The sequence below is a fragment of the Cervus canadensis genome, chromosome 25 (genome assembly GCF_019320065.1).
Source record: "Cervus canadensis isolate Bull #8, Minnesota chromosome 25, ASM1932006v1, whole genome shotgun sequence".
Classification (NCBI taxonomy): domain Eukaryota; kingdom Metazoa; phylum Chordata; class Mammalia; order Artiodactyla; family Cervidae; genus Cervus; species Cervus canadensis.
In genome coordinates this window covers 35871197-35893518 of record NC_057410.1, presented here as the reverse complement: position 1 = coordinate 35893518, position 22322 = coordinate 35871197, and the positions used below count along the sequence as shown (strand labels likewise).

At 39.5% G+C, this 22322-nt stretch overlaps 1 protein-coding gene across 3 annotated transcripts in view; it reads right to left on the bottom strand.

Moving 5' to 3' along the window:
• ATP2B1 (ATPase plasma membrane Ca2+ transporting 1) overlaps positions 1–22322 on the bottom strand; it is a 120879-nt gene that overhangs the window by 57327 nt on the left and 41230 nt on the right. For all 3 annotated transcript variants that reach the window (XM_043447428.1, XM_043447426.1, XM_043447427.1), the window contains exon 2: positions 5054–5481. In XM_043447428.1, the coding sequence (XP_043303363.1) occupies positions 5054–5261 (208 nt within the window). In that variant the 5' untranslated portion in view covers positions 5262–5481. The remainder of the gene's footprint in view (positions 1–5053; positions 5482–22322) is intronic.

Sequence of the window (22322 nt, the reverse complement as noted above, 5' to 3'; positions counted from 1 at the left end):
ACAGGAGGCGGATGAAAGCGGTCAGACAGGAAAAAGCAAACCTTGAGAGTATAATGTTATGAAAGCAGAAGAGAAGGCTTTGAGAAGGAAATATTATATTCAAAAAATTGAACCTGAAAAAACAACACGATGCTGCTTCAGACTCTATCTAGTACAACTTTACAAATAATGTATATCCTACAAGATTTGAGAATGAGTCAGTATTGCAATTCAACAAACTCATAAGCAATGAAAACTGGTAACCAGAGCAAGTATTAAATGTATAATTCTCTATATTTTTTAACTGTGGTATGCAATTATCAGAGCAGGAATAAATTTCTAGGGCAAGGTCACACAGAGTCATCAATAGAACCCCCTCACTGGTAACCGTATGCAAGTATCGGAACATACGTGGCTGGCATGTCACCACCATGCAAATCCTTGTCAAACGCCTAAAATCGCTGTGCCGACTGCGTATCACCAAACACATACATCAGGGAATCAGTCTTCCTGCAGCGGCCTGTGAGTCAATAATGATTTATTCTGGGCAAAGGCTGCCTTCTTTAGAGAGTTAGAACACATTTCCATGTGTGAATGCCTGCTTTGTTACATTACATCCTGAAGACATGGCCCAAGAACAAGGTGACCAACAGCCTCATTACCAGCACGTGCAAACAGAAACTGCCATCTGAAACATTATGGAGACATCAGTCAGCCAGGGACAACTGCTGCTGGCAATCCTGCTTCCTACCAGACGCTACTTTTGTTTCTCTCTACCACTGTTTCCTTTCCTTAGTTCCTTTTTCCCCCCTTTTGTTCTCTTCTAATTTTAGCAACTACCACTAGAAAGCTTGGTGTCTCTTCTTGCTTTCCTACCCTTTATAAATTCACAAAGCCATGCCTCTTACAGAATACCATTCAGTACCTAATTTTTATGAGTTCCTTTTTATCCTTTGCTTAATACAGTGCTATGAATAAGAAATGATACCAAGGGCTGAGATCTGCATTCTGCAAATCTTACTATTAGAGTCTACTCTACCATCCAATAAAAAATATACTGTAAAGATAACACAAGGAACACATTAAAATGGAAAAGATACCAAAAGCTAGTGTAAAAATAAAAAGATCATGAGAGAAGGTTTAGAATAGGAAATGAGAAAGTTAATGTAAGGAAACAGTAATGATACAGAAGAACAAAACTGTAGTGACAATACAATTGTCATTAGGTTATTTTGTTATAAGGTTGTTTTGGCATAAAAGTTCTTTCTTGGAGTCTGGGGACTGTAAGCTAGGTGCTTGGTAACAGATTAAACTAAAAATATGAATAAGTCACAATTCCAGTTTACCTTGAAATTTATAGTTATAATTCTTTTAAGAGTGAAGATGATCAATAAGAACCACTAGTCCATGGGGTCGCAAAGAGTCGGACACAACTGAGCGACTGAACTGAGGAAATTTTTAATATGAAAATCACATCTGGCTTCAAACACTTCCTACTGATCAGTACATGAACGGTAAGGTTCAAATTGAGTCAAGCACTAGTCTGCTAGAAACCAAGCAGTGAGTTAGCAGGCCAAATGAGAAAGCACAGAAATGCAACTTCCTAAGTAGGGCATATTTTAAACACTAACTGATAACCCCCCCCCCCCTTTTTTTTTTTCACTATGCAATTCTTGTCATCAAAAAAATACTACTGTGAAGAGAGAACACAGACACTCCATTCTCAGTATCTCAACTCCTTTGCACGCTGAATGAGGTAAGCTTTTGTAACAGGCTACACTATAGCAGTTAAAAGCATGTTCTCCGTAGCTAGAATGTCTAGGTTTGAGTCCTTCCTCTGGGCTTAAAGGCTGTAGGACTTCAGCAAAGCTGCGTAGCCTTTCTGTGCTGTGGGTCCTTGGGCTGTACATTGGATAGGGTCGTTGTGAGGACAGGTTAGTGTTTCTCAGTGCTAACTACCAGTGTGGCACAAAAAGCATTGTGTTGTTCTCAACATCTTTAACTGCTCCTCCAGACTTTTGAACAATCTAAGATCTACATCCTTACTGTTTCTGATTTTTCTTCTCCATTTTTCTCTTAGGCATATGTCACTAACATACCACACATCTCATTCCCCACCCCGCCACATCTCATCTATTTGTCCTGTGAACTTGTCTCCCAAGTGGAAAATTAAGGCAGGCAGTTTTGTTTTATTCATTGATGTATGCCCAGAGGGCTTCCCAGGTAGTGTCAGTGGTAAAGAACTGTACTGGTTCGATCCCTGAGTTGGGAAGATCCCCTGGAGAAAGAAACAGCAAGCCACTCCAGTATTCTTGCCTGGAGAATCCCATGCACAGAGGAGCCTGGCCAGCTACGGTCCACAGTGTCACAAAGAGTTTGACAAGACTGAAGTGACTTAGCATGCACGCACATGCTCAGAGCCTAGAAAAGTGACAATCAGATAAAAGATACCCAATGAACACAATAAATCAATTCTAAAACACACATATTCTTACCTTGTATTAACATCTCTGAAATTGGAATGTAATTTAATTATACACTTACAACTCCCAACACTAATTCTTTTTTTAGGGATTATATAAAATATACGACAATAACCTAGATTTGATGAAAGACTGTATGTGTCAATGAAGAAATTAATCAATGAAAGAACTAAAGGGACACAAAACATTTTTACCTATACAAAATTCCTGTACTCTGAAGAAGCGTATTTCTATCTCACTTTCCATGATCATAAGCAGATCATACTAACAAAAGGCTACTTATTGTCTAGATCATTTTACTCGGGCATAAAAACCTCCCCAATGATGAGTCACTTGTTATCATTTGCCTAGTTGATCAGTGACAAAATATTCATTAGCTTTCTGAGTGAATTATTTCTAAATTAAACTAGAACTATTCCTTTGGAAATGACATTCCTGTGAAAGCTGCGTTGTTTATATTTATTCTTATAAGGAGTGTAAATACAAATATAATGCTTACAAAATTCTTTAAAGGAATATTTCACAATGACAAGCTATATATAAAGAGTAGAAGACAAAAGTCTGTACAGATCTTGACAAAAATTAAATTCACTATATTAGGAGAAAGCTGAGCAAGAGTTTTCTGGTAAATGAGGGGGAAATGGCATTCGCTTGTTTAATAGCACAAAACAGCAATAAAACATACACAATTTTGAGTGTTGAATATTTCTACAGATTATCCACAACTTCCACCACGTAGTAAAAGAGGTACATAATCATTCCCTTCCCCTAGAAACTAATGTATTAGGTATAACTTTTCAGTTAATTTAAGAAACTTCACTAATTAAACCAAAATCAATGTGAGGAGTACTGCCTGAAATAAGAGAAGAAAAGAAATTGCAGTGCAAACTAAACAGAAACTAAGTCCATTAAAAATAAGAACACACCATGGAGGGATTTTTAGCTTTGAGAAGACAAAAGTTCTGACTAACTAATAGTAGGGAAACACAGAGCTATGGTTGGGGGAAGCGCAGTTACGGGCGGGTTTCAAAGTAAAGTTCAGGATCACTTTCAGTTATATTGAGGGTTTTTTATTTTAATGTTAATGCTTTTGATCAATTTGGTGATACTGAAACATCCAATGATTAGGTTTTAGACTACATGTAGTTAAGTACAGGTGGCTGAATTACTGAATCTACCAACTGAGAATAGCAAAAGTAATGTACAATCTCTAAAGTCATATGAAGTTAGCTAAAACTTTAAAGTAAGACTTGCATAATGAACAAGCTCCAATTTTGTCATGTTATATTGATTCAAGTCCACGTGTCTGTTCCTGATTCCTTGAAGCAGCTCTTAAAATGGTACAGCATATTTAAGGTGTAACTGAGGGGTCCATGTTTCCAGTGGTTCTGACTTGAGGAAAAGATCCAGACCATCTGGAAGACTTTACAGAAAAAAGAACATACTCCAAGTGACCTGAGGAAGCCCTTTAAGGAAACGGGAATACTGACATCAGTTTCCTCAGAAAAATTAAAGTAACTACCCATCATTAAAACGATGAGCAATTCACATAGAATTATATAAAGGTTTCAAAGAATCTTTTGGTATGATTTAAAATTCTTTAACAATTTTGGAAATAACTTTTTGCTATTACCCCAAAATTTATCACAAGTAGTGGCATGGCATAAGATGCTTCCGGAAAAATGATTTCTCTACAACTGGCTTTGGACAGATACTCCTTTCTACATATAAAGGATATATACTAATATCCTTAACTTTTAACATTACTAATCACCTATTCTTACTAAAATAAACTGTAACCACCAAACAACTCACCTTCATCTATTTGCCTGCCGCTTCCTTTGCAGCGTGCAGAAATGCCTTCCTGAAACTCCCTAACCTTAATTTCATGTTTAACATGATCAGTGTATAAAAAAAGGTCATCCTTTGAAAACACTTCAAAGATCATAATGTAATGAAGTTATAATGAATTCTTCTGCTTCTCAAAAAGAAATTTACTACAAATCAAGAATTATGAAACCAAAGACTTCTTTGAACACGGAAATTGAATATAATTCTAAGATTGAAAACTATTTTTAATCAAAGGAAATGTCTGCTAAATAAAAAATTGCCATCTAATCTATTCCATTTGCTCTGGTACCTTCTGAACAAATTGCTTAAGTTTTAGTTTTAAAAAAAAAAAAAAATACAACAACTCAGTCAGCTACAGGCAGTGAAAACTATTTTAAGCTGCCTGGCAAAATGAAGGATAGTGAGCAGGGTTTATTTCCACAGAATCTCCTGGGAACTACCAAGCCTGGTTCCACCCTCCAAAGCTCAAGTGGCAAGACAACCATGCTCTTTAATAAACAAGTAGCAACATGTGTAACAGTACAAAATCCTTCCTCCCACCAACTTAAAATAAATTACTGTGCAATACTATTTTTTGATCTAAAGTTACTTTACATCAATCTGATAGCCAACCCATCTTAAATGTTAATAAAAGTATGGCATCATCAAACAGCAGCTAAGACAATTTAAGCATGCTTCTTTACGAGCCAATCACAGCACTTGCTGAACAAAGTACTAAAAAGGGACGCAATACAGCTCACCTTCATTGGGAGATGTTTTTAACCTGGCGCAGATTCCATAGACGTCTCCATAGCTTTCCTGTATTTTCCGTAACGCGTCTGTGGATCTGAGCTCCATGAGGGCCCGCAGCTCTGCGAGTGTAATTCCAAAGTCTCCATCGTGATTAGCTTCCTTTAGAGAGTTTTTTACTCCACCATATGCAACTGAGTTGTTTGCCATGTCGCCCATTACAGGTGTAATTTGTTAGGAGGAAAATGTTTCCCAAAAGACTCCGTAATTTTCACTTGATATATTTCCAAGATGAAAATCTCTTAAATAGGAAAATCTTTCTTAAACCAAACATTCATTGTATGACTTTGTAAAGGAGCATCAGCAGCATTTCCCAGCCAAGTATCTTGACCTTTGGCCCATGACTAGTTTCTTCCTATCAGTCATGAGAAGTACATATCTGTAAAAAGAAAATATTTAAAGTGAGTAAAATCCATCTGAGAGTGTTATGCATATAAGCATACTTTAAGTGTCATCAGGTACCTAATCAAAATATATCATTTAACTGCAAAAATAATAGTCTCGAACCCCTTAAAATGTTGTGCATGATCAAAGTTCAAAGTATAACTTCTAAATAAAACTGTGTATCAAGAGACATGATATTTCACCATTATTAAATAAAACTGTATTTCACATGACCGATTGAGATTATTAATAGTTATCATTAAGCACATGTTGCAAGCAATACGTTAGCTGCTTTAAATTCATTCTCTCACTTAATCATCACAATTTAATCCCATGAGGTGTTATTACTCTACTGAGAAGAATGGGCCTCAGAAAAATTAAGGAGTTTCTACACAGCCAACAAATGCCTGACATGAATGACCTAGGATGCCTCTAAGCTCATGTTCCTTCAAATACACACTATCCTCTCTCTCCAAACCTTTCATATAGAAGAGTGCCTGAAAAGGCAAAATGCACCAGGAACCTTCTCACATGCTTTTCTGCAGTTCTCCTTGGCCACTCTGTGATGCCAGCACCTCTTGGCTTCCTAAAACTATCTTTCACCTGTTTTACAGTTTTCAACTGATTTCTGTCACATGTTGCCTGCTCAGGTCTTCACTGACTAACTATCTAAAGAAATCCTCTACCCCTTAGTCACTCTTCACTGTTATTTTATTTTCTTTGCTGGCCCTTAGTATTACCTGAAATTGTCTTGTTCATTTATTTACTTACTTGTTGTCTCCTTCCACCCACAACATTAGTTCTGAAGACTGGGCACGGGTTGGTCCATTTTTATATCCTGAGAACCTAGAACTGTGCCGGACCCATGGTAGACATTCAGTAAGCATTTTGAGAATGACTGAATGCTTTACTGTAATTTTCTTCACAATACCGGTTGGTTGAATGGGCAAATGTGGAACCCATAGATAGACAGCCCACATGAGCATCTGCAGATTTTGGTATTGGAGAGTTGGGGGGCCGTTCTGGCCTAGAACCAATCTCCTGCTAATACCAAGGGACAAATGTACTTTCAAGTTCTCCTCTTACTCTAAACCAACTAAAAATGAGCTCTCAACTTTTCCTTCTCAATATATGTCCTTTTAAACTATGACCACAAAGTTAACACTCCTGACAATTCATCTTATTCCCTAATTAGAAAGCTCCTTCCCAACTATCATTATCTTAATCATCTGGGCTTCAGCTCTTAAATCATATTTGATTCTGTCCACCTCAGCTTCAGTGAGTTAACTGAGCTCAGTTAATCGTTCCTTTGAAAAGCCTCTTCTGTACATCCCCTTTTCTCCCCCACCTTCAAGTGCTCTACACAGATTATAATCACTACCCTCTAGTTCTTTCTCATTCTATTATCTCCTATACAATCCCTTCTACATTTTGAGGCTATATTTAGTCTTTTAAATAACCATCGTGCCACTCCATCTAAATCTATAGGATGAAAATACAGTCTTAATGTTAATATCTGTTGGGCATTCAAGACTAAGCACAATTTTACCTACTCCATTTCTTTTGCTCCCCAGAATGCCCCATATTTAAGTAAGTAAGAGTTAAGTCATTCAGTCATGTCCAACTCTTTGTGACCCCATAGACAGCAGCCCACCAGGCTCCTCTGTCCATGAGATTTTCCAGGCAAGGATACTGGAGTGGGTAGTCATTTCCTTCTCTAGGGGATCTTCCCGACCCAGGAATCGAACCCGGGTCTCCTGCACTGCAATGCAGGCAGATTCATTACCAACTGAGGTACAAGGGAAGCCCATATTTAATAAAGGCTTAATGATTGGGCTTCCCTTGTGGCTCAGCCGGTAAAGAATCTGCCTGCAATGCAGGAAACCTGGGTTTGATCTCTGGGTCGGGAAGATACCTGGAGAAGGAAAAGGCTACCCACTCCAGTGTTTTGGCCTGGAGAATTTCACGGACTCTATAGTCCATGGGGTCACAAAGAGTTGGACACGACTGAGTGACTTTGACTTTCACTAATGATGAGGAACTAGAAAAGATTACTTGCAAGTGCAATTAATCTTCAGCTATGGAATTGTTACAGGGATGTTTGCAAATCGTGGTATGTGTTTCTCACAGTTCAATATCCATCAAAATTGGTGAGAGGACTTGTTAAACTACAGATTGCCAGCCCCACTTCCAGAGTTCAGCACGGTTAGGGTGGGCTCCACAGTTTCCTTTTCCAACAAATTCTTAGGTGACACCAACACTACTAGTTCAGAGAGCACAATGTGAGAACCGCTGGACAGGAGAACGGACAAGAGCTTTGAACTTTCACCCGCTGGTGAGGGATGGTTGGTGGGGGACGGCTGGTTGGGGACGGCGAGGGACGGCTGGTTGGGGACGGCTGGCAGGGGAAAAGTCCGCTTGCCTTGGTTTAAATTCACAAGGACGTGCTAGCTATGAATTCTGTAAGACATTTTCTTTCGTTGCCTGCTTCCACCCAAATACTTCACTTCACAATTCCACTTCACAAATCCTTATGCTTGCCCAATTATTACTAATTTTACTCATCCCCTAGGCAAAGTGGGTTCATACTCACACATCAATTATTATAATAAGTCAACTTCAAAAGCTGGAGAGGGTGGTTATTTTACGATCTCTGAGTTTTCCTTCCTAAAATTTGGCATCTGAACATCACACCAATCCTAAAGTAAATCATTATTTATTTAAGAAATAAACAACTAAGATTCATTAGTCTACGTGTTGGAAGCAGGTACGTCACCATTCCTCCGGTTTCCAGAAAGAGAAATTTTCAACAGGCTCTGGTCTCCTACCCCATCCATCACCATCAAGCTGAAATGAACTGCTTGACTGATTTTCAAAGAACAAGGAAGTTCCTCACCAGCTTGCCTTCTTTGTAAACAAGATGTCTGTAAGACTCACACAATCTGGTCTGAATTATTAGGGGCAGACCCCCCAGGTAAAAAATCCTATCATCCTTCAAAATGCCTGGGGTGGAGGTAAGTAACTGTTTAGTTCTGGATTCAATACTAGAATCTCAGTTATCACACAAAACCTAAGTCATTCATTTCAGCTCTCGTCATTAATAAAACTAGTATTTTTATTCCTATGTGCCAATATTTGCCTTTTCTCTTGACAGAATTCAAGCAGGAGAGAAGGGTGTTATTTACTGGGTGGCCCTTAGATTTCTCAACAATAAGGATAAATAACGGGGCTAGAATCTGGAACCTCTATCTGCAAATCAAAAGTCATGTTTCTTATACTACCTCTGCCTCTGCTTTAAGTCTTCACGTTTATCAGGTTGAAATGGAACATTTTTGTAGGTTAAACAGTCAAACAACACCAAATGTACCAATATATACGATAAAACGAGAATTCAATAGACATTAGAGTGGTTATTTGTTATCTGCTACCTCTGCCCCTCCATCCCCATCCCCAGATACCGCCCTGACCACAAGGATGACGGCTCGGTCATGTGCACGTGACTCAACAAAGGCCAACAGGTGGCAAGGAGGCTTCTGCTGTGACTCTGGAATACAGACTTGTGTCTTCTTACTGAACTTAAAACTGAGCTGTGGAAAGCCTCTGAAAATGCATTTAAAAGGAAGGGAAGGAGAAAATATGAGTGTCAGTGCTGGATCATTTGGGCTCTTGGGTCAATCAATACCTAAAGTCTGTCCTAACCATAATCTTTTCATTATTTGTCAATAAACTCCTTTTCGGGGTTCTTCTATCACTTTGCAACCCACAGGGCTTTCATAAGTACGTGATCACCATGTTCGGGTCCCCCTCCTGTTTAAAGAAAGAGAAGTCCAGATAAAACTACCAAGTGCAAATGAACCACTTTCCGAAAGTGGACGATATATCTGAACTACTAATTAACCCACAAATGATAAACAGATCCGTTGTCTATTTCTAGATTGTCTATAACCTCTTCTATTTTCCTCTCTTCCCTACTATTCACTCCTCTAGTCACCTAACTAGTAAACTGACAAAAATGCCAGGGACAACAGAAAAGCTTTGCTCTTTACTGTTAGCTACACCATGATAATCAGGAGAGAGAGACACTATTTAGGACTGAGATACAACGGAACGTAGTATTTGCTTTGCTTCTCATTGTTCATGAAGAGATTCTGATCTTCCATTTGAAAAGTTTAAGAAGAAATCTTGGAAGCTGAGGCTCCACAAGAGGGGGGTTTTAAAGAAAACACCTATCTCCATACGTAATTTATCCCAGAATCCCTAGATGATGTCTCTGATCCAAGCACTGTTGGTAATCTTTGAGTTATTACATAAAAAGACAGATGGTTTAAGACTAGAGTTGGGCAAAAATAGCCACAGTCTTCAAAAAGAATGAGATGGATTCCAACTGACACATACGCTTTACTGTGAATGGGCAGGCAGGACCCCAAAAGAAAACAAAAGGATGACTATGAAGTCTTAGGACTGAGTGAAGCTCATAAAGAGACAGTTTTGTTAATGTTACAAATCAATGCTTTCTTTCACAAGGTCACCTGACTCTGGATCATGGAATGGCTGTATGGATATTATTTAGACTCAACAATGATGAGGACAACAAAAATATCACACATTAGAAAAACTAAAAGAAACAGCTGAACAGTTCAATAAATTTGGTGATGAAATATGGAGTTGGATGAAACACTGAACTCTAAAAGTGATTATTAATATTATACAGTAACATGAAGATTCCTGCAGGCAAGAAAATATATGCTACTAGAACTAAGTGTATTAGCATAAGAGGAACAACCTGAAAGGTGTTAGTTAATGCATTATTGGGTTCCAAATTCCCGACTGTTCTAAACTTCTATTAGTGATGTGAAAACACAGAAGTTATATTTCTCCAATCTATAGATGACTTGAAGCTAGGTAACTCAGCAAGTATATCAGATGACAGAATCTGGAAAGACAGGTAGGAATGGGAAGTTAACTATAATTAGTACAAAGGTATGATCTCTTATATTTAATTTCAAAAACATAACTGTACAAACATGACATACAAGAAACCCAACAGTATACATTCAAAGACAAAGGTTCTAATTAATTAACATGATGCAAGTGCTTTCCCCTCCCATTCCCAAGCTGTCTTAGGTGGCCGTGACAGGAGTATTAACAACTGACAACGGGAGTTAACAGAGCCGTTCTACGTTGCCTTGCACAAACACACTTATAATGTTACAGGATCATACAACACACATATAACATAACATACCTCCCTAAATGTGTGACTACACATAAAACAATGTGAACTGAGCCTGGCACACAGTAAATTGTAAATGCATGGTAGCTATTTTTATTGTTGGGCTTCCCTGGTGGCTGAGTGGTAAAGAATCTGCCTGCCAATGCACAAGATGCAGTTCAACCCCTGGGTCAGAAAGATCCCTTGGAGAAGGAAATGGTAACCCACTCCAGTATTCTTGCCTGAGAAATCCCATGGACAGAGGAACCTGGTGGGCTACAGTCCAAAAAGTCACAAAAGAGTTGGCCATGACGGAGCAACTAAACAACAACAAACAAATTTTATTGTTAAGATTTCTAAACTTAAACAGAATTCTGATGATAAGTCTAATATAGGTGAACCTCTGCTATATGGATAAAGCATATGATGAGTGAATACATCAAGACGACTAATGAACAAAAGAGAGGACCAACTTTTATGTATACTATAGACAACAGGCCAACTAGATTTTGCATTGGTCAGCTATGAATTACCATGAGATGCACAGTGTAAAAAATAATAAAGAGAATGTTGAAGATGTCAGAAAACCAGTCCATTACCGATATGGAAAGAATTTAGTCTAGGAGAGGAGAATCTCAAGATGGCTATTTTCAAACATTTGAAATTTTTAAAAAACTTTCACTCAAGTATTGATTTATAGTGTTGTGTTAATTCCTGCTATATAGCAAAGGGAATCAGTTATACACACATATATATATATATTCTTTTTCATATTCATTTACATTCTATTTTATCACAGGATACTGAATGAAGGTCCCTGTCCTACACAGTAGGACCTTGTTGCTTATCCATCCTGTGTATATTTTACATCTGCTAATCCCAGACTCTGAATCCTCCTCTCTCCCTGTCCACTCTTCCACTTGTGTGTAGGCAACCACAAGTCTGTTTGCTACGTCTGTGAGTCTATCAGTTTCATAGATGTGTGCACTTGTGTCGAATTGTGGATTTCTCATATAAGTGACAGCATAAAACATGTGAAAATTTAGAGTGCAGAACAGTGACTAGATATATTCTGTGGAGTAGTGGAGGTCACAACTAGTATGAAATGAAAGAAAGTTACAGAGAGGTAGATTTTTGGCTGAGGCAGAACTTACTAGTAACAAGTTGTCCCAAATTGGAACGGATCTGTAACAGTTATTAATTTTATGTCAACTTGACTGGATCCCATGGTGCTCAGATATTTGGCCAAACATTATTTATGGGTATGCCTACAAGGGTGTTTCTGGATGAGATTAGCATGTGAATGAGTAGACTATGCCAAGCAGACCACTCTTTGCAATGCAGGTGGGCATCATCCAATCCAGCGAGCACCCAAACGAAACGTAAAATGGTAACTCGTACCCCACTCGCCGCATGACTGTCCAGTCTTTGGCCGTCAGGCTGGGAATTTCCCATTGACTTCCTTGGCTCTCAGGCCTTCAAACTGAATGAAACCACAAGCTTCCCTGAGTCTTTACTTTGTAGATGGCAGATTGTGGGACTTCTCAGTCACTGTAACTGCCTGAGCAAATTCCTTCTGATAAATCACTACATGGGTTGATGATAAATCACTATACAGATTTCCCACTGGTTCTTTCTTTTCTCTGGAGACGGAGAACTCTGACCAATAAAGGGTCCCTGGTCAATCAGACTCTCTACCCTTGGAGTTGATAAAGCTATACTGAAAGAATGCATGGAGGAGAGTTCAGTACTTGAAGACAGCCCACGCTGTTTTGGTGATGACTCGACTCCTTCCCTGGTGGCGCACTCGGAAGAGAATCCGCCTGCAATGCGGGAGACCTGGGTTTGATCTCTGGGTTGGGAAGATCCCCTGGAGGAGGGCATGGCAACCCACTCCAGTGTTCTTGCCTGGAGAATCCCCATGGATAGAGGAGTCTGGCAGGCTATACAGTCCACGGGGTCACAAAGAGTTGGACATGGCTGAGTGACTAAGTACATACACACACTAGTTTTGAAGGTCTGTCCCTGTTTTAAAAGATAACACCGTCAGTCCTGATGCAGCAAGTATGCTTTAAACATGTATACAATTTCTATTCAGCACTCCATTCCCATGATCCTAAACGGCTTAGCTTTTAAAAATCAAGATTCCTTTTAGACAAGATTAGGTCAAAGACAACATAACCCAGATAAGAAAACTTACTCTTTTTTGTATACAGTGTATGAAACATAACATCTAATTTGAAGATCTGCTAATTGTGGTCATCAGCTTAGGAAAGACATTTGATTAATTTCAACTTTAGGTTTATGCAAACTGGTTATAAATCAAAATTTGTTAGAAACAAATCTTTTCATTTAAACTTTCATTAATCTCTTAATGTGTCCTTCAAGTCAACCAAAGATTCGCAAGTAATTTTGATTTTTTCCAAAATCACTCCCAACTCAGTATGAAATTCCAAAACTAACAGAAAAAGTTACAGTCCTAAATCTTAGTCTTTCATTTTTTAATGCTTACAGATTCTGTAATTAATTCAGTATATTAAGTTACTTCTGATTTCATATATCCTTTCTCAAGAAAATTCCAACATTTCTCTTAAGGTATCTACACTGAAATAATTCAGTGTCTTCAAATTTTCATTCATATACCAAAGTAGTTTAAGTGTTAGGTCAAATTTCTATTTACTAGATCTATCACATGTCTCAGTAAACACGAAAGTTAAAAAAAAAAAGTATTTACAAAGGTTCTTAGTCCATGACTCCTATAGGAATACAAATTATGGATCTGGGGTTTGTCAGGGGGCCTCTAAAGATAAAGACAGCTTATTTTCATTCACTTAATGATAAAAATTGTAAGTTTCTAAATCAATATACCAACAATGAACAAAATTTAGAAAGCCAGTATTCTGCTAAAAAGATTACATAACAAAGAATCAGAATTTAACAACTGAAAGGGATGTTGAAGATCAAATCCATGGTTCATTTTATAGCAGTGAAACCAAATACTCATCATCATCTACTGCCAAAAAGAACAAAAGAAAGCAAGCATTAAATGCTCACAAAAACCATTAAAAGGGTAAAAAGATAAAAATTTAAAACATGGGATAAATCATAACAACATGTAAGTTCTACGGCGGCTACTATGGAGAAAATAACTGGCAGTGTACCTCAAATGGGTACTACTACCTAAGCTGTTACACACCATTTGATTGACAAAAGTTTTTGACTGCAGCCCTTTCAAAAAAGAAGACTCAAGTTATCTCCATTTTCATATTTTTTTAAAAACCTAAAAATTGATTCAAATCCTTTGTAGACAAGTAGCTACGAGAAGAGGGACAGTATCTTTATAGCTGTTTCTCACTGTGGCTCCTATTGGCATTTTATTGACTGTGAGCACTATTTCATAAACTCAGAAATCCAGCCTCACCCAGCCCCTTCCTGCCCCACCCCATCAAGATACTAGCAGTAACGCTCAGCCAAGGTGAGCAATCTGAAATTCCCCACCTTACATGCTCCCTAAGGGAGGCAGACCGTGTACCTATGATTCAACTTAAGAGGAAATGGCAATCCACTCCAGTACTCTTGCCTGAAAAAACCCATGGACAGAGGAGCCTGGCAGGCTACAGACCATGGGGTGGCAAAGTGTCGGACACGACTGAGTGAGTGACTAAGCATCCTTTCCACATACTGAACACTTATTTAAAGACAAGAATCCTAACTTATTTATCTTTGATCTTCATATCTTAAACAAGAGGTACTACCCTCTTTCAAGTTCCTTATATAGTCACCTTCTGCAGGAAAAAACATTATACTGACTCATATCCTATAATGAAGTTTTTAAAAACTTAAAACAATTTTAATAAGAAATAAAAATTTACTGTAAATTGCTGAACAGGTACTATAATATATGACTGCAATGGAGGAAAGAGCAGATGATCTAGTATCATACACAGGAAGGAATAGACATCACAAGACCATGAGCGGCGGGAAGCTTCTATTACAGGATTTTGTTATACTCAAATTATTCCATTTAAACACTGAAGAACCAAGGGACTGTTTACTTTTAATATTACTCTGAACTGGCTTTAATCGCATTTTAAGGGGCTTAGAGAAAACATACATACTTGTATAAAATATTAAGCTTGTTTAGAAAAGTAATTTACCTCAGGTGTGTAAAGAATGATACGCATATACAAGATAAAATCCACTGAACAGGATTTGTTTCATAAGAACTGACAAGCAGAAAATAAGCATTGTCTACAAGGCCTGATTTATAAGTCTCAAAAAATTCATGAATATCATTGCTGCGTCTGTGTTGACAAAAAAACTAGCCCTACTCCTCTCAGCAAGTTCCTTATCCACCAGAGTCTTTGAGAGACAGACTAAATACAATACTTGGAAGGGCAAGTTACAGATGCTGCCAGTGATAAATTCAGCATGACCACTTTAGCAAATCTCTCAGTGTGGGAAGCAAGTAGATTAGAATAGCGGAGGCGCTAATTTGTTCTTCTAGTACAGCTTTTAACACAGGGCTGCAATGATTTGTTTACCACTCTGTCTTCCCCAATGATCTGTGAACTCAAGGCAGGATCTGTGCCATTTCTTTTCAACCCCCAGCACTCTCAGGAATATAGTAGGTGCTCAATGTTTACCGAATAGAGACATTCTTTTTTGAACCTTAGCTAAAAATCTATTTGAAAAGTAATCAATGCCAGTTCAAACAGCAGAGCAAAACAAAACCTTCTAAACTTATGTTTAAAATAATATGCTGGGTGTTTAGTTTGTTAAGAGAAAGTCATAAGATTCAGAGTTTTCAAACCAGTTTGGTATGCAAATACACAAACTTTCCTTTAAATTCTTTCAGACAATGTAAGTTCAGATTTGCAAGTAAATTATACAATGACTGCTACAAGGCAGTGGTTCTTAACCAGGTGCTAGACTCTATGCAAAGTAATAATGCTGAGTTTCAATACTTCACAAAGTCTAGAAGAAAAGATGCATTTATTTGAGAAATAATTTGTTAGGATTACTCATGCTAAAATGATGCCAAATCAATATGGTAGGAAAGTTAGCGATTAGATCTAAATAATAAAGAAATAATCTTACCCATAAAAGTCCATGGGGAAGATGATCTCAATCCCACATCTAGCTATCGTCCTCTTAAATCGGCCATTTCTGTTTCATCTCCAGCTCACAGTTCACCCCATTTCTATCTAGCTGCTGCTCCTATGCCGCACTGAAACAACTCTTCAAGGGGATCACTGACTTCTCTTGTTCCTAAATCCAATGGATACATTTAGTCCCTTTTATCTGACCTAGTGGCAACCTCTGTTATTATTAACCACTACTTCGCTCTTGAAATGTTGCCTTCATATCTCTGATGTTTGACTCCCCTTCCCACCATGGTGCCATCTCTGGTGGCCAATTCATTTTTCACTGCTTGCTCCTCTTCTTGAATTAACTGTCAAGGGAATCAGTAGAGAGAGACTGGGTGGCACTGCAATCCTGACCATAGTTGTTTCCATCTATTTTCAGTTAGCGAGCGTGAGATCGGTTTGTAGGTAACAGCAAAAATTTATTTGCATGTGCATTTACAAGATTCATTTTTTTCCTTGCACAGCTCACAATTTCACTGTTCAATTAAAATGATGAACCCACACTATAGCACTCTGGCTTAGTAAAAGTGTGGAAAAAACACCCAGTTTCCTTATCCTAGTTCCCAATACAGCTCCCATTCCTCTTAGTCTTTAGTTTATGAAGAAATGACTTTGTTAGCCCAAAGCAGAACAGTTCCTGTTAAACTGGGGCTTTACCGCCGTCCCAGGGCTGTAAGACAATTACTCTTTTGATATCTGTCATTTCCAGCACCAATGATTTATTTATGACATCAAAGTCCTTAATTAAGCAGAATATATGATAAAACTGTAATGTGAATGATCCCCAACACAGGGATCTTCAGGTTCCCTATAGATATTTTTGCTTTAGGGTCAATTCAGTTGGAATCATCTTGCCCCAAACACCGATGATGCCTGTGTCTCTGGAAAGGTTGTCCAGACCAAAGGTGAGTGCTTCTCAAACCTCAGCCTGCATCGGAATCACCTGAGGGGCTCCTTAATCCACAGACCGCTGGCAATCTCTGACTCCAGTTCAGAAGATCTAGGATAGGACGTAAGAAGAATTTACATTTTGAAAAACTTCTCTGGCGACGGTGACGCTACTGGTTTGGACAACCACTATTAGAGATACTAAGTATTCCCTGAAACTGGATTAAGGAACAAACTGCTGGATTACCATCTTAACCCCAAATTTCCCAACAACAATATAAACAAACTACTCACAGTTCTTTATCATGCTATTCTTTTTTTTTTTTTTTTTAATTTTTTTTTTTATCATGCTATTCTTAATCTGCATGAATATTTGAAAGTAGACCATACTTTAAAAATAGCTGTTACTCTGATTTTTAATACTAAATATACTGATGTATTACACAAATACTGCAAATAATTTCCTTCAAAGAAACAGGAAGACATACTGCTTTATTCTGAATTTACGTAAAATGATTTTAAACAACTAAAAAATCAAACTTTAACAAATTTAACAGAGAACTGACTACAATTCAGAGATCTACCTTCTCCTACCTGCCCCCAGCCCTCTGAGCCTTTGGAAAGCTCAGAAGTAATTTTATATAATCCAGCGCTGCTTACCAACAAATATAAGAACATATTATATCTACAGTTAAATATGAGAACGAAATGTTCTATCATTTTCTAGCTTCCCTGGCTTGGAGCATTTCAGCTACAGTCAAGAAAGCGATTTCTAAATTAAAACAGTGTTTTTCCCCTTCTGTTCAGGAGCTCGGAGGCAACATGAAGACTTGAATGTCACACCAGCTGCTCTCCCAGCCTACTCAGTTCTTAAGAGCTTCTCTCCTGTCAGTTCATAAGAACCTACACTTAACTGCTTAAGGAGGCAGGATGCTCATTATGTCACAGAACAAACTCACAAAAATAAAGTTGGCAATATTTAAGGAAGCATAACTCTTAGCTGTAAATTTAACATGAGCTGTCTGTTTTCTTAATTAAAATTCTAGATTTCAAGGACTATTTATTGCAATATTTAAACAACGGCACACAGAACGAAGGGCAGAAGACCCTTTTCCACTCCTTTCTTTTTTTTTCTTTAAACCGTTGTGATAGTAAGCTGCCAGTCTTTTGCATTTTCCAGCCATGGATACTAAAGAATGGTCCAGTATATCAATACTCACTTCTGCAACGCGATCAAAGCATCTGGCTAAAATAGAAGGTATTTTATGACGATGTGAGGCAAGAAGCTGACTTATAGTTCACTCACCAAAATGCACAGAAGAAGGACATCAGTGGATGTGGTGAATCATGACCACCCCATCACATCACATGGATGATCCTTTAAACTCTGGATTCACACCATTCCTGACCTTCCAAGGCTCTGGCTTGTACTCTGGGACTGCTATTCAAGGGTAGAGCTGCACATTACAAGTCATGCTCACTGGGAGCTGTTCTATATTCAAGATTTTCTCTCTGGTACTTCTCTTTATTTCTCTTACACAGAATGGAGTCTTGGTAGACATGCTGGCCTCCAGGCTCAAAGGCGATCAAGACCCTTTCTGCTCGCGCTTGCCTAAGAAAGCTAACCTCCTGGTGGTCAGTGACCGCCGCCTTGCCCTTCTGCCCCCTTCGCTCTGATTCTCATGCTACAGCCATCTGGTTCCTCAGCGAGCCCTGCAAAGACATGCCGACTGGTGGGCAATGGTGCTTGAAACTTTAAAAACTGAGTTCGTAGTTCCACTAGAAACCTGTTTTTCTCAGTCACATACGATCCACTGACACATCTCCAACGTCCGAGCCTGTTCCTTTTTCTCTTCAGGGGCTCCTGTGTTTCCTCCTGCTCCTGCCTCTCCAGGCTACTCAAGTCTACTCCCAGACCTTATTTCCTGAGCTGCCTCTGCAAGCCCCAACCATCACTTTACACTGGTTCCTTCACCTTCCATATTCAGATACACCCTCCCCCTTAAGACTGTTCTCTCCTCTTCCCAAAACGAGCCTCTGGATTTTGCTAGCCAAACAAGATCTCCTCTTCCGCCTTTCCTTTTGTGCTTGGTCGCTCTGCTCAGCCATGTCCGACTCTCTTGGCCCCATGCACTGTATGTAGCCTGCCAGGCTCCTCTGTCCATGGGAGTCTACAGGCAAGAATACTGCATACAGCGGGTTGCCATTTCCTACCCCTGGGGATCTTCCGGACCCAGGAGTGAACCCACGCCTTCTGCATCTCCTGCACTGGCAAGTGGGTTCTTTACCCTGGTGGCTCAGCTGGTAAAGAATCCACCTGCAATGTGGGCGACCTGAGTTCCATCTGCGGGTTGGGAAGATGCCCTGGAGAAGGAAACGGCTACCCAGTCCAGTATTCTGGCCTGGAGAATTTCATGGACAGAGGAAGAGAAGCCTAGCAGACTACAGTACATGGGGCCACAGAGAGTCGGACATGGCTGAGTGACTTTCACTTTCTTTACCGTGCGTGCCAGCTGGTAAGTCCCTTCCTTTACCGCCTCTGAATAAGGTCGATCTTCAGTTCTTCTTCCTGGATCATCACTCACCATGATGAGCAAACTGGAGCCATCTTCACTCCTGAGCTGGCTGCTTGTGGTGATTAGCAATCTTGGGCTTCTTCTCAGTCCTCATCCTCCTATATATTTTTGTGTCATCTGACAGTATTACTCCCTCCTCTCCATTATCTGGCTTACTTAGTTCTCCCAGGTCTCTAGGCAATTCTCAGCCCACGTATTTCCTGGCTTTTTACATTTTTACCATATCCTAAATGAGTTTCTCACCCAGGGATATCTCCACAGGCCTCTCAGAACAGCAAATACCACATCATAATCTATATCGCAGTTTTTGACCAAGCCCCAGGCCAATGTTTTCAACTGCTTCAACATTTGAATGTCTTGCAGCAAATCAAACTCAATCACCAGTATTATCCTTATCTTCCTGAATCTGTTTTCTCTGAAGTTCCTATTAGTCCCAAACAAGTTCCTAAAGTCCCTAAGGGCTTCCCTGGTGGATCAGATGGTAAAGAATCTGTCTCTAACGCAGACTGGAGGATCAAACCCGGGATTGATCCCAAAGAAAAGCAATGCCAAAGAATGCTCAAACTACTGCACAACTGCGCTCATCTCACACGCTAGTAAAGTAATGCTCAAAATCCTCCAAGCCAGGCTTCAATAGTATGTGAACCATGAACTTCTAGATGTTCAAGCTGTATTTTAAAAAGGCAGAGGAACAAGAGATCAAATTGTCAACATCTGTTGGATCATCGAAAAAGCAAGAGAGTTCCAGAAAAACATCTATTTCTGCTTTATTGACTATGCCAAAGCCTTTGACTGTGTGGATCACAACACACTGGAAAATTCTTAAAGAGGTGGGAATACTAGACCATCTGACCTGCCTCTTGAGAAATCTGCATGCAGTTCAGGAAGCAACAATTAGAACTGGACATGGAACAACAGACTGCTTCCAAATTGGGAAAGGAGTACGTCAACGCTGTATACTGTCACCTTGCTTCTTTAATTTACATGCAGAGTACATCACGAGAAACATGGGGCTGGATGAAGCACAGGCTGGAATCAAGATTGCCAGGAGAAATATCAATAACCTCAGATATGTAGATGACACCACCCTTATGGCAGAAAGTGCAGAAGAAATAAAAGAGCCTCTTGATGAAAGAGGAGAATGAAAAAGTTGGCTTAAAACTCAAAACATTCAGAAAACTAAGATCATGGCATCTGGTCCCATCACTTCATGGCAAATAGATGGGGAAACTGGCTGACTTTATTTTTCTGAGCTCCAAAAATCACTAGAGATGGTAACTGCAGCCATGAAATTAAAAGATGCTTGCTCCTTGGAAGAAAAGTTATGACCAACCTAGACAGCATATTAAAAAGCAGAGACATTACTCTGCCAACAAAGGTCTGTCTAGTAAAAGCTATGGTTTTTCCAGCAGTCATGTACGGATGTGAGAGTTGGACTATAAAGAAAGCTGAGCACTGAAGAATTGATGCTTTTGAACTGTGGTGTTGGAGAAGGCTCTTGAGAGTCCGTTGGACAGCAAGGAGATTCAACCAGTCCATCCTAAAGGAAAACCAGTCCTAAATATTCATTGGGAGGACTGATGCTGAAGCTGAAATTCCAACACTCTGGTCACCTGTTGTGAAGAACTGACTCATTTGAAAACACCCTGATGCTGGGAAAGATTGAAGGCGGGAGGAGAAGGGGATGACAGAGGATGAGATGGTTGGACGGCATCACTGACTCAATGGAGGTGAGTCTGAGTAAACTCCAAGAGTTAGTGATGGACAGGGAGGCCTGGCGTGCTGCGGTTCATGGGGTCTCGAAGAGTCGGACATGACTGAGTGACTGAACTAAACTGGTACTTGAGTAAAGACCTACATCCAGGGTAATTTCTCCAAGAAGTTTACAGCTTAAATGAGGGAGAAAGACAAGTAAACAAGCTGGAATCAAGACTGCCAGGAGAAATATTAACAATCTCAGATATGCAGATGATACCACTTTAATGGCAGAAATCGAAAAGGAACTGAAGAGCCTTTTGATGAAGGTGAAAGAGGAGAGTGAGAAAGCTGGCTTAAAATTCAACATTCAAAAAACGCAGATCTTGGCATCTGGTCCCATCACTTCATGGCAAATAGATGGGGAAACAATGGAAATAGTGACAGGCTTTACTTTCCTGCGCTCCAAAACCACTGCAGAGAGTGACTGCAACCATGAAGTTAAAAGACGCTTGCTCCTTAGAAGAAAAGCTATGACCAACCCAGACAGTGTTTCAAAGACAGAGATATCACTTTGCCGACAAAGGTCCGTCTAGTCAAAAGGATGGTTTTCCCAGTAGCCATGTATGGATGTGAGAGTTGGACTGTGAAGAAGGGTGAGAGCCAAGAATTGATGCTTTTGAACTGTGGTATAGAAGGTGACGCTTGAGAGTCCCTTGGACTGCAAGGAGGATAAGGCAGTCAATGCTAAAGGAAATCAACCCTGAATATTCACTGGAAGGACTGATGCTGAAACTGAAGCTCCAATACTTTGGCCACCCGATGCAAAGAGCTGACTCACTGGAAAAGACCCTGATGCTGGGGAAAACTGAGGGCAAGAGAAGAAGGGGGCAACAGTGGATGGGATGGTTGGATGGCATCACTGATTTAATGGATATGGCTTTGAGCAAACTCTAGGAGTTGGTGAAGGACAGGGAAGCCTGTTGTGCTGCAGTTTATGGAGCTGCAGAGTCAGACATGACTCAGTGATTAAACAACAAGCAAACACAAGTGGCTGTTGTAGAGAGCATGAGGAATGGTTTGGTGAGCACATAAAGTGTCAAGTGTTAATGCGGAAGTGGATCAGAGAAAGGCTTCACTGTCAGGGACACACCCGGACTGAGGTGGGATGGGGCAGAGTAGATAAAGGAGTTGAACACAGAGGGGTGGATACATCTGAGCAAAGGACAATAAAGAGGTAGCTTTATTAAAGAGTTGATAAAGAGTTTAATAAAGAGTTGATACCATGATAAAAAAAAAAAAAACCCACCACTAT